General features: G+C 31.0%; 1 protein-coding gene across 1 annotated transcript; it reads right to left on the minus strand.

Annotated features, from left to right (window-relative positions):
* Positions 1 to 2,445: 2,445 nt before the first annotated feature.
* Positions 2,446 to 5,022, minus strand: LOC147801868 (uncharacterized). The gene has a single exon (XM_087154857.1). The coding sequence runs from the start codon at positions 4,312 to 4,314 to the stop codon at positions 3,553 to 3,555; it is 762 nt and encodes a 253-aa protein (XP_087010983.1). The 5' UTR covers positions 4,315 to 5,022; the 3' UTR covers positions 2,446 to 3,552.
* Between the last annotated feature and the right edge of the window lie 9,422 nt (positions 5,023 to 14,444).

The raw sequence follows: 14,444 nt of genomic DNA on the forward strand, positions 1-14,444 counted from the left end.
TCTATTTAGTTTATATATATATATGAAAGAGATTGTGTGAAGATTTGCTAAAATCTTCTTTTTCGTAGTTACAATCGACTTTAACATAGGGTGAAAGACTTGAGGTAAGCGAAGATAGCTCCTTTGAGATACTAATATTTTATTCTACATATTTACATTTATATACAAGTTGGTTTGATTTACAAGAAGCATCATCACAGCAGGTGATGAGAGAAATACTGACAGGCTGTCATGTGCGTGCTGGTATTTATACAATTCTAATATGATGACGTCAGAACTCTTATTTCAGTTCACTTCAAAAATAAGTAAAAACACAATTGATTAAAGACAAACAGATAACAATATGAAATCAACTTGATTTTACGATAAGCGGCGAACCTATCACCACACAGTATCCCCCCAGTGACAAAGTCACGATACCAATAATGATTGTTTAAGAACAATCATAAAATACAAAGTAGTAAATTGAAATATATTTCTTAATTAGGAAAAAAAATTAACTTTGAAATTGGAATACAATTAATAAATACAAAATATTTAGATGCTTTTATATTCCATACTCTTTAACGAAATATTTTGGGAAATGCACACGGCGACCAGATTTTGTAACAATTTGCTTTTCTTCCTTTGTTGGAGATAATTGCTTTTCGACCATTGGAATTTTATTTATTTTTAATTTCTCAGAAATTTGAAAAGCTGGTTTAATTCTATCTATTGAGACAGTTATTTTCTTACCATGAAAATCAATAATAAAGGTTTTATCAGAACGTTCAATTACACGGTGTGTTCCGGTGTATGCAGGTGATAGTGGAGGGCGAATTTTATCTACTTTTAAAAATATATGAGAACAAGATTTTAAATTAGGATTAATATAGAACTTATTTTTACTGTGTGCTGATGCTGGTACAGGACTTAATTTTCTCATTGCGGCCATTAAATTTGTGACATAATTTTCTGTTACAGGTGGAGATAAAGAATTTGCGTTTAAAAGATCCGAAGGTAGACGTAAGGAAGTACCATAAACAAGTTGTGCACAAGTAGCATTAATATCAGCTTTTAAAGCTGTGCGAATACCTAATAAAACAATTGGTAAAATTTCGGTCCATTTATTATTTTCTTGTGCTATTATAGAACTTTTAAGTTGTCTATGAAATCGTTCTATCATTCCATTACTTTGCGCGTGATATGAAGTAGTATGGATGTGGTTACTGCCTAAGATATTAGTGAGATTTCGAAAAAGAGTTGATTCAAAATTTCGTCCTTGATCGGTAGTTATAGTAACGGGTGTGCCAAATCTAGAGATCCAACCGTGAATAAGTGCTTTTGCGGTGGTCTCGGCAGTCATATCCGTAGTAGGGATAACTTCTGGCCATCTCGTGAATCTATCTATTATTGTAAGGCAGTATTGCTTACCTTCAGAAATAGGAAGAGGGCCAATAAAATCCAGATGGATATGGGAAAATCTTGCGTCGGGTTGAGCAAATGTACTAAAAGGAGCTTTAGTGTGTTGAAAAACTTTAGCTCTCTGACATTTCTCACAAGAACGAACTTTATTTTTGATATCCACTTTCATGTTGGGCCACACAAATCGTTTAGAAATTAAATTTGTAGTTGAATATATTCCAGGGTGAGAAAAATAATGTAAATTATCAAAAATAATTTGCCTGTATGATTTTGGAATAAAAGGTCTAGGGTACTTAGTTGAAAAATCACATATTAAATTAACATCTTCCAAAGAAAAGTAATGTTTTTCTAATTTTAAAGATGAATTATTTGAATTTAATATTTCTTTTAATTCTGGATCTTCATTTTGTTCCTGTTCTAGTTTTTTAAAGTCTATTAATGGAGGTTTTGAAATTGCATTTATTTCTATTCGCGATAGAGTATCAGCAACTGAATTAGATTTTCCTTTTACATGTTTAATATCAGTTGAAAATTGAGAAATATAATCAAGATATCTGAATTGGCGTGGGGAACATTTTTCAGGTTTTTGTTTAAACGCATAAATTAGAGGTTTTTGGTCAGTAAAAATAGTAAAACTTCTACCTTCAAGCATGTGACGAAATTTTTTTATTGACGCGTATATTGCCAATAATTCGCGATCGTATGTTGACCAATTTTGCTGACTTTTATTTAGTTTTGTTGAGAAAAATGCAATTGGTTCCCACTCATTATTTTGATATTGCATTAAAGAACTGCTGATTGCAAAATCAGACGCGTTTTTTGATGATTTGTTAGATTTCTTAATATTTCGTTGTCCTTCTAAAAACTTGGTTAAAGGTGATAAAATATGAGCTGCATTAGGAATAAAGCGTCGATAAAAATTAAATAATCCTAGAAATCTACGTAATTGAGTAATCGTATTTGGTTTTGGAAAATTTAGAATTGCATTAACGCGATCACTTAGAGGTTCAATACCTTTTTCGGAAACTTTAAAACCTAAAAATTGTAAACTATTCTGACCAAATAAGCATTTAGAGGGATTTATTGTTAAACCAAAATACTGCAGTCTATCAAAAAGTGATTTTAAATATTTTATATGCTCTTCGGGAGATTCGGAAGCTATTAATATATCATCTATGAAAGCGTAAACGCCTTCCAAGCCTCTAGTTACTTCGTCAATAAAGCGTTGGAAAGTACTGGCTGCATTGCAAAGTCCGAATTGCATACGAGTACTTTCGAATAATCCGAAAGGAGTTATTATTGCAGTTTTATGTACATCGTCATGGGCTATAGGTATTTGATGGAAAGCTCGGATTAAATCAATGTGAGAAAATATTTTAGTTCCATGTAGTTCACTAGTAAAATCCATAATATTAGGAATTGGATACTTATCTTTAACAGTTTGAGCGTTTAAAGCTCGATAATCACCTACTGGACGCCAGTCCAAACTATTTTTCTTGGGAACTAAATGTAAAGGTGATGAAAAATTACTTTTGGATGGGCGCGTGTGGCCTAAATCTAACATATGTTGAAATTCCATTTTTGCTATTTTTAGCCTATCAGGCGCTAGACGCCGAGGTTTAGCAAAAACTGGTGAACCAAAAGTTTCTATATGATGTACAACATTATGCTTAACAATTTGGTCTGAGCAAATAGGTTTCGTTATTTCAGGATATTCGTTTAACAATTTTTCATAAAAATTTTCACCAAGAACAGTTTTAATTGAAATAATGTCAGAATTTTTAAAAATACAATGAGAATTTAAATTAGTAGTAATATCATTTAAGCAACGTTTTCTAATATTAGGTTTAAGATTAAAATAGTATAAGAAATCTGCACCTATAATATGATTAGTTATATCACAAATATAAAATGGAAAATTAAACTTTCGTCTAAGACCGAAGTCTAAAGTTAACAATTTCTTACCGTATACTTTTATGATGGTATTGTTCGCAGCTTTAAAAGTCTGAATCGGAGAAAGAGTTTTTTCTTTTTTATTTGCTGGAATAATTGAGCAGTCACTTCCGGTATCCACTAGAAATTGTTTGTTGGATTGTCTGTCTCTAACAAAAAGGCGACAATTTGTTGGAGGCAAGATGTTAGTCGCATTTACTCTTGCCTTTCTTGGTTTTTCTGGTAGATGCAGGGTTTGACACACTTTCTAGCATCAGATTTAAATTTCCGATGATAGAAGCACATTTTGGAGTTTCGATGTGGAGATGAGGATTGGCTTTGATGATTACGAAACTGTGCATAATTCCGGTTGCGAGACCTGCTGCGTGTCCGCAATTCAGCTACTTCATTTCGTAGAGCTCTAACTTCTTCTAAAAGTTCAAAGGTGCATTGTTGGTTTGAAGAAACTTCGCTAACTTCACTTGAAGTTGACACTTCCATTACTTTATCAGCGATTTCAGCTGCTCTAGTTGAACTCAGTGAAGGGATTGCGGCCAATATCGACTGAACATGCTGCGGTAGCTGATTTAAAAATAGTTCCAAAAGTAGAGAATCTGAGATTTCGTGGGATTCAGCTCTTCTCTGCATAGTGCGCAAGAGTTCACTAGGCTTTCTGTCACCTAGCTGCTCTCCGGAGAGTAAACGTCGAATTTCCTGAGACTTTGTTTCCCCGCAGCGTGCAATAATTTCTTCTTTCAGCTTTTTGAAAGGATCGTCTACGTCAGGAGTTATAATGACGTCCCTTACAACTGCGGCTACTTCAGGAGGTAGATGGGCGAGGCAGTAGTTAAACTTTGTTTTGCTTTCCGTAATCGGCTTCGGTGTCGCAAGCTGGAAAGTTGCTTCGACCATATGGAACCACAGGTGTGGATCAGTGATATTGAAGATGGGAATTTTTACTGCAGATGATTCCGCCATAGTTGCAGTTTCCTATTAATCCAAGAACCAAAAACAGGAAAGATCAAAAATAAAAGTTACTTGTATCGTCAGACATCCGGGTCACCATTGAGGTAAGCGAAGATAGCTCCTTTGAGATACTAATATTTTATTCTACATATTTACATTTATATACAAGTTGGTTTGATTTATAAGAAGCATCATCACAGCAGGTGATGAGAGAAATACTGACAGGCTGTCATGTGCGTGCTGGTATTTATACAATTCTAATATGATGACGTCAGAACTCTTATTTCAGTTCACTTCAAAAATAAGTAAAAACACAATTGATTAAAGACAAACAGATAACAATATGAAATCAACTTGATTTTACGATAAGCGGCGAACCTATCACCACAGACTCTTTCCGAGAATTATTTCCCTTCCTCAAAAGAGCAAAAACGCTTCACAGAAAAGAGGAACGGAAAGGCATTTTTGAAGCTATACCCCTAATAAGAAACTTTATGTTGTTCTGAAATTAACTTGAATGGGCAAATAAGGTGCCTTTTGAAATTTGGGAAAGTAAAGTGAAAGTGGAAAAATATCTTTATTTTCACTCTATTTTTTGAGGGTAGAAAACTTTATTTTGTTTCAAAAGTGTAAAGAAGTGCTTCACCCCTTCTGAAATTTAGACATTCTCAAAAGTAAGTTCTAGTAGAATTAGTACATTCAGAAAGAGAAAAAAGCTATTTTTTTCAACATTTAAGTTACTTTCCGAATAGAAAACTTAATTTTCCTCCAAATAAAAAAGAGAAATCTGCTTAAATTTTTTTTTTAAGGAAAAGCAAATTTAAAGATATTTTCCAAGTCGAAAATTTTATTTTCCTCTTAAATAAAAACGAGGGAGCTAAGAAAGTACTTTGCTTCACAAAAATAAAGTAAAATTACTATTTAACTCATTTTTTCCTACTTTTAAGCTTTTTTTCAAGTAACAAACTTTATTTTCCTCGTAAATTTAATTGATGAGCGTCATTCCTTCTGAAACATTGACATTCACTACAATAAAGTAATTTTTGTTTATAAAATAGAATTAGCAATTTCAGAAAAAGAAACTACTATTTGTTTCACCTTTTGAAGCTATTTTTTAAATAAAAAAATAAAATAAAACTCCCCCTCCCCAACCGAGACAAATACGTCTGTTTTGTTTGAATTTTCTTCCACATATGACAATTTCTAATTTATTAAGAAAAAATTTTAAAATTTAACCAAAAGAAGGGCTCAGCATAAAAAAATAAAACAAGTGTTTAGGAAACTAAAATAGTTGCCTCTCTTTTACCCTTCCCTGGTGTAATAAAATGCATCCTTCACTGACATATATTTTAAAGCATTCCTTGACTCTCAACACCTGCAGATCACCAACCGAGACAGTTATCTGACCCCTCAAAATATAGGCATCTCCTTTTACACCATGGGAAAATGTCCTTCCTTTGACTTCTTTAAATTGCCCTGGGCTTTACGACCCTAGGCTTTTTGTCCTTTTATAAAATATCATATATTTCCAGAACCAGGCATTTGTCGGTTAGTCACAGTTGTCTTAAACAAGCAATTATCTAGATGTTCAAGGAAAACAGAATCAAGCTTTTAAGGGATCACAGGGGATTACTTTTGTTGACATATTTTTTCTGAAAGAAACGCGGGAATCACTCTCTGTTAAACTTCAATTTTTAGCTACTTTAATTGCTTCATTGAAATTGACTATTTTTAATTCAAATATAGATTTTTTGTTAACTTTTATTTTGTTCCATCTTTCAAATTAAAATTTAACTTTAATTGATACTAATTAAAATTATTTGCAACTTTTTTTTAAAAATATAAATGTCATTACTTTGGTTTACAACAAAACGAAAAGGAAATTGATTTCTAAGGAGGTAAGCAATTGTTAACATTAAATTATTTAATACATTCAAAACTGCGTATTAATGTACTGTTGGAATTGTTTTTTTTTATATTCCTATATCAAATTGCTTTTATGTAATACATTTTGTTCTTATTTTATATTTTTAAAATTAAGACCATTAAATTTTTAAAATTGGAAATTTGATTTTTTATGCTTTTTAACAATTTTGCTTTCATTCAAAATTAAAAAGCAAACTTTGATTTTGTTTAAAAAAAATCATATTTAATTTAATTAAAAAATCGCATTTAATTTAATAAAACGCTATAAACATTGTTTCGTTGAGAATAACTGAAAATATGTCATCATTTAAAGTATTTTGGTTTAAATAAACCATTGTTTTTCAATCAATAAAAGAAAGTTCTTCGAAGAAAATATTTTATTAGGTTGTTTTGATAATTCTTTCTACTTTTATGAGAGACTTTAGTAGATTCTTTGAGATCAGCATTATCTACATTGCATTAAAATTAAACTAATTTCAAATTCCTTGGTTTCACTGACGAAAATGGTACATGTTGTAGTTTTATATACTTAAGAGAGAAAAAAAAAGAAAATATGTTAATTCAAAAAGCAAGGAAATATCACGATTGGGTTGAGAATGCAATTAATCTTCTTTTAAATTTACTATTTCATTCTTATCTTATATGATAACCACATTATATTGAGCGGAACTAAGACATCAAACCCATTGCACATTTATTCTGTCTTATTTATTTGACTATCTCTGTTGTTTTTGCAACACTAATTTATATAAACAAAAGTAATCTTTATTCTAATACAAAAAATTAACCTTAACTGATACTTTAAATATTAAAATAACGAATAAATATATTTGATACAAACGTTTAACTAAAATATTATTATTAAAAACAGCTTTAATTAGAAAAAAAATCTTATTTTCAAAAATGGCACAATTTTTTTCCATAACAATTGAGGAAGGAGGTAGTGTTGAGCGCAATGAGCGTTTTAAATAAAACTGTTATAGGATCATCAAAGTAATTATCTTGTGATAACTTTCTGAGAACTTTTTTCATGCATTATTTTTCTCAGTTTATAGTATACATTTTTGAAAATTTTAATACTGAAACTATAAATATTGCTGATGTAGGAAAGGAATTTATCCGACCATCAGAATTACATTTAATCATTTCTTTAAAATGTGCGAACATTTCTGTTTATCAATGAATTACTTTATTTTCCGTTTTCAATATTGGAACAAGATGTGTAAAACATTACACTTAAGATTCTAGTTTTGAGACTTATTATTTTTTTTTTCCATTGTGAATATGATTTTCACTGCAACCAATGTTTAAGATATTCATTGAAATATTTTCAAAGCTATTGTATTTTTCAATATAGAAATCCAAATCACATAAAATTCAGTGTCATTACGAACCATTTAAAAGGTTTTCTTCTTATTTTTTGTTTTGGAAAAATTAGAAAAAAACTTTTTGAAATATTAAAAAATATTAGTTTCTTATCATAATTTTTTTATCATATATAATTACATGCCATCATAAATACATATATTTATTTGCCATTTTGTCTGTTCAGAAGTTTCGATAGGCAAAATATTCATGAATGAATTCTGCTCTAAATATTACTATATTTTTAGGACCCTGTACAACAAGTACAATTTTTACTTGAACTTATTTATCTTACATTGCTATGCTATACAGACAAATGAGGTAGTATTTCGTCTGTATTTTAAATCACTGAACCAAATAAGACAAAATACGAAACACAGTGCTTATATTTGAAAAGTTGAAATGTTTCTTTTTTTCATGTGTGTGTACAAAAAGTACTGTCTTCGAAATGCACTCATTATGAAGAAGACCATCATAACTTCAAAACTATTTATCCTATCAGCTTGAATTACATCTCATTTAATTATGTATTAAAACTTTGATCGAAAATCTTTCCCTACGTGATCTACTACTTAATTCTAGAAATATCTACAAGCTTTTCTTGAAACATTCGAAATGTAAATTAATTTGCATTGCATCACAAAAGTTTATTTTTTAATTCGATAAAACAAATGTTATCAAGCAATTTTGCATAAATATATCAATAAATAATCGTCAAAATGAAGCTATCCATTTAAAACTATCTAGCTTGTTATGTATGAAGGAATACATGTGAACTTAAATTATGTAATGAAAAAATATTTTAACTTATTAATTAAAGATGATCGAAATTCATGATACGTTATTGAAATAACCAAAAATAAATTATAAAAGTTTTATTTCCTTGTAATCATATGTTTAAAATCTTGGTTACAATAAATTAGATGACAAGAATATGTAAAAAGCGAAAATACGTAAAAATGTCTTAATATGCAGACAAAACGTTAAAATTCAAACTTAGGATCTTTTTCTAAAAGCCCTGTTTGTTCGTTTCTCAAAATGTAAAAAATCTTAGTCAAATCGAGATATTTTGTTTCTTCTTTCTTTTCCTCATTTTAATAATGTCTTAAAATTAATATATCCTACCCTTTAACATTTGAAAGAAAATTCTAACGTAACTATACTATACTACTAGTATATCATAAAAATTTCTTGTTATGCTTATTCCTAGTATTCTAATGTAACACTTGAAAAAAATGACTTTTTCACTTGGAAGTTCTGAAACTTTATTTTATATCTAAAATGATTAACCTATATGATGATAAACGACTGGTTTAGGAGGAAAGGAAAGTCTAAAATATAAATAGTTGTTAAACATCTCTTTTAAATGTAATTGCTTATCTATAAAATGTGTATGAGATTATTAATTGTTCGCCCCTTGGTCATTGTTCACCCCTTGGCTCGCCAAGATTCGCCCATTTGAACTAAAATTGAAAGAAATTTTTGTATGAAAATCTCACTGAATTAAGAAATTAACAGAGAAGTTAATGATTTTGAGTATTTACATTTAGATTACGACAATAAAATTTGAAATAAGAAAAGAAAAAACATTAAAAATTGTCAGTTACTAACAAAAATCACTATAATGGATTAAGGATGTATGTGTGACAGTGTGTAGAGATTATACTTGTTGTTATACTTTCTCAAAATTGAAACTTATAAAAAATTATTTGAGAAGTTCGATGAAACAGGATCGATTGAATGGACTTGCTCTACTGTCTATTGAAAACGAAAGAGCACGAAATATTGATTTCAGCGATATAATTGATGAATTTGAGGCAACAAAGGCCAGGAGAAATTAATTTTAAGTTTTGAAATTTTTTATTTCTGATTTTAGAAAGATTTATGTTCAGCAATTTTAAAATTGTTATAATTTATTATTTAATTTTTATTAATTAATAATAGATTAGCAAATTTAGTGGACTGTGTTTCAAATTATGGATGGATTTATATTTTGTACTAATAATTATAAATATTAATTTTATGACTTTTTTTTTATTTTACATAAAAAAAAATTTTCTTTTCACCTTTTTTAAAAAATTTTTTTACTACAATTAACTTTAAATATTTTTCAAAAACTGAAAATAATCTAAAATTTTAAATATGAAATCTTTATTCTAGACATTTATTTTAATGCAAACTGATGTATTATAATCTCTCTCAACAAACTTAAGTGTATAAATCTATCTACCAAACTAGAACCATTAAATACATTTAAAATCTGTATTTAGTAAGCGTTTTTTAATTATTTTTAGATGTCTTGAAGTCTTAAACACTTATTTGTGTTTTGTAATTAAAAATTAATTTTTTTAAATATAACATTTTACATTCTAGTGTTAAATTTACAACTTACAATATTTTGTAATCCCATTTCTATGTGAACAAGTGGGTTATTTTCGTAAATATATTAATCAACATGATACATAAATAGCTAAAATGACGATTAGAGATGGAGTACACAAAGTTTTAGAAAGGGCCCCGGCAAAAATTTGAGCCCCAGGGCCCCGAAGGGTGAAGTTACGGCACTGCCTGAGATCATGTACCCTTTGGAAGTTTATATTTCCAAGTTAATTTTATCTGATTGTTTACATCCTTCGGTTGCCAGAACAATACGATTTGCAAGATTCCGATTGCGAAATTCTTCAAATAGAGTTCAAACCTGTAGCAGGAGTAAATCTTTGGTTTGGAATGGTAAATTATCAAGATAAATTGAGACGCTTTAAGGGATTTGAGGGGGAGGGGGGAATTTAATAACATTATCATGAAAAGAGTTTGTGCTGGTCATCCATCTATGCATGAATGGTATATAACTTATAAGTGAAGTTATTTTATCTTGTAGAAAGCGGGATGGAGGGAGATGTAGTTGATGGCAGGCTGTAGAAGATGACTGGAAGGTGATGTGTCGGAAGTAGAATTTTGCTGAGAGCCATTTATGTTGTGAAGCTAGAGTACTAATTTTTGCTTCTTTGATAAGAAGTGGAATTGGTGTCCATCGAGGTTAACCAGTTGCCACACGAATGGCAGCATCGTATAACACGTCTAAATTTTGTAGACCGGTATGGCTTTAGAAATAGAAGATGTGGCTTCAAAAGTCATTGACACTCACGATCCAAAAGTTGACAATTTGAAGCAGGTGATCTGATTGATCCCCCCCCCCCAGCGTGTGCTATAGAGATGCAATGAAACACAGAAAGTTTCTTTGGGATTTTTTGTTTCAACACTCTAAAGTGATAGTGAAAGATCATGATTAGAGAAATGGATGGAGAAATGTAGGCCGAGATTCCAATGGTTTTGGACCAAGGGGACAGATTTGTTGAATAAATTGAAATTGAAACTGTCAGCAATTCGTCTATGGAGGCGCTTTTTTCCGGTACTTTTTCAAGGTTTCATTCCTAACACTATTTCTGAATTTGGTGGAGAGAAAATTGCATGTTATATTTCTCTTCGAAAATGGTTTCTGCGACTGCAGTCAATTAAAATTCCCCTCATTAATGTGACGAGCGATGTATAATTAGAGAAAGATTCAATCAGAGCTTTTTGTAATGTCTGTGCAATCTGTTGAGCATGAGTTATCATTTTGGTTAAGGAGGTTGCTAATTCTTGAAATGCAGATTGGAATTCTTTTTTAGTCTCGAATGTGGATGGTGACTCAAAGGATGTGATTTCAGCGTAGGATTTTTTAGGTTTGGACTGATAAAAGCACCTAGCTTCGGCTATCGTTAGGTGATTTTCCTATTTTACCCGGAAAATGTTCACCTCTTTTCGATAAAATGAACATTTGGTGTCTGTACTAAGGTGAGCTTCTTAACACTGAGCACTGCTGTGCATTTTAAGGGATCGTGTTTGGAGATTCCGTGTTCTGTTGACTGCTCGTATCGGGTGCTTATTTTGTCTGGCATACAAGTTTTTGTTGGGTGGTCAAAATGGGTGCATTTGAAACAAGCGGGTCTGTCAGTAAATAATACGATGTCATAGTTCTGGTACCAGATTTTTATTTATTCAGGTACGATGTGCCCAAGAGTAGAGACAAGTACCGTGGATGTTGGTGATCTGTTTGCATCTCTTCGAGTAAATCGGATTATTTCTAGATTTTGGAGTTTAGAATTGGTTGATATTTCTGCTGCTAAGGAATCTAATGCTAATTCTGATTCTATTTCTTTAACAAGAAATTTGGTGAAAATGTGTTAATTTAATATCTCCGCTTTCACTGGCGTGCCTTGAATTTCAGTTATTAAAGTAGCGTTAATGGCAATATCCAGTACGTTCTTGCTCAGAAAAAGTTGATTACGGCTTGCGAATTTCAAGTATTCGATTGGGCCTTTAAGCTTTAAATTTAATTCTTTTTTAAGTTCAACAAGTTTTGATTTCGGTATGCTGACTTGTCCATTTGTTGGTTCCACAAGTAATGTCCAACTTCTAACCCCTAGTAGTAATGTCCAACTTCTAACTATATTGTTAAAAATTAAAATTTAATTTTGTTAGTGCTTAATTTATTATCGGTGAATACATGGCAGGAAACTAGTTTGTTCTGTTTTCAAAAATATATTTATACTCTTGAAACTTGAATACTCACGAAAAAGTTTCAAACGTCACCTAAACTATTGTAACCCGAAACATCTCCTGACAAATTTTGTTTTTACTTAATCATTATTTAAATTCCTTAAATAAAAATTGTTGTCATAAATTTTCTACTGAGAGTAGCATTTCAACTTCTAAGAGCTGATGCGTGACAACAATTATTTAAGAAAAATTATAACACAATAAAACCAATGTCATCAACAAAAAATATTGAAATGCATATAATGTTATGAGATATAAGCATTTACGTAACTACTTTTCCTACATAACTAATTTGAAATCCGCAAAAATCAGTTGATTTAGTTCAACTTATTTCGACATGTTGCAGTAATTTAAGAAATACATTTCTAAAGTTTTAAATGAAAACAACAAAAACTGTTTCCATCTTTAATACAATTTTTAGCTGTACAAGAGGTCATAATTATTGCAATACAGCCGTAAGTCCAGGAAAAAGAAAATAAATCTGGGGAACCAAAATAGTGTCGAGACCTAGAACTTCATTACACGGGATCCTGGGCCATAAACTTTTTGAGGGGCTTCCTTAGTTTAAATCTCAATTGGCCATTGTTTTGAAAACAGCCAAAATAATAATTGATTGAAAGATATTGTACCGTTACCCCTTTGGCTGTGATCTCAAAATTTAAATTTAGTAACGGTTACCCAGGTTATTTAGTAGACAAATATCTAATGAATTACAGAAAACTTTCAACATTTAAAACTCATTTTTATTGCACCTCTAAATCTTCAAAAACATAATTTCACACATTTCCAAATGCCAACATGGGAATAAACATTTATACCTTAATTAAAACAAAAATGCAACCTTAAAACACTCAAGCATAACATTCAATTTCTGCAGTTCAAAAAAAGACATTTCTAAAATAAAAACTTCATTTAACATTTCTAAAAACCCAGACTTGGTTTATGATATCTATAAATTACACTTAAATGCTGATTGTTCCCCTACACAAAAAAAAAACACAACATAACAGTTCAGAATTTTCGGTAAATGATTCCTCTAAAATGTTAACGAAATAAAATTTAAAGTTTTATAAGTACCCTACGGAATTTACTGCCTTCACTCTGGAACCGCCCACCGGAAAGGTAGATGAACTCATGGACAAACTCCTCGGCTAGGATCTCGAAATTTCTCCAGCTATTCTAATTTCAAGCGACTTAGGCATGCAGAAGGGGGACACCGAACGTCCAGCATGGATTCCTTCGGACTTGGCCCATCGTCTCAAAGATATCGGCTTTTGGCTAATCCCGGTAGTCCTTCCCGCTAGAGACTTCAGTTTAGCTTTCCCTAAGGTTACGATCCACCATCTCCGAGATACTGTCACGAACCACTCCTTCAGCGGACAAACTCCGTATCCCCAGGATACTGCTCTGATTAACTGCTTACTACTGGTACTGCAACTGCTACTAGCCACATTCATCGCTTCTCTTTTATCCTCCCGTCAACAAGGCGAAAGAATCTAGACTGACCTGTTTACCACGTCCAGAGTCATCCCGCATCCGGCGGACGTCAGAACCAAAAAAAAAGATCCCTGAGAAAAACCGTCATGAATCCACTAATACCCTATACAAGTTATAATACCATCTTCAATAAATATTAATAAATTTAGTTACATAGATTTTACCCAAAAAAAATCCCTTTTTAAAAGACTAATTCAAAATTTCTAAAGAAAATATCATTATGATTGAATTTAAACTTTACCGTAGTGGTGCCATCTACAGACAAATAATCTATCTTTAAAAGTATTACAAAAAAAAAACTTATAATAAATTTCAATTTATTACAATACCATCGCCTCACCGAAAAAAAATTAAAATACTTTTAATTTTTTGAAACACTATAGCACTATGTTAAAATGCCCTGGAACACTATCAAGAAATCAAGAAAACTAAATTACTGGTTTCACACAAAAATTTCCGTTTTTTCCTTTTCTCTAAGCTGTTCATAAATAATTCCTACTTAAAGTTCAAAATCTCTAAAAGCACCACGCGGCTTTAAACCTACTTTTAGATCTTTATCACTAAAATCAAATCTGACCCTAACAATGTGCACCTTGCAAGGAAACAGAAAAGAGGAATCAAATATGCGCCAAAGTAGTTTAAACTACACTTAACTTTAAAAAACATTATAACTCAGATTTACACTTAGCAATACCTTTTCCAGCAGCCCATAGGGGGTCAGGAAAAGATTGTACAGCAACGTTATCAATCTTCAG

Source organism: Parasteatoda tepidariorum, chromosome 11, assembly GCF_982258835.1.
Source record: "Parasteatoda tepidariorum strain Cologne lab strain chromosome 11, Ptep-v5.0, whole genome shotgun sequence".
Classification (NCBI taxonomy): Eukaryota; Metazoa; Arthropoda; class Arachnida; order Araneae; family Theridiidae; genus Parasteatoda; species Parasteatoda tepidariorum.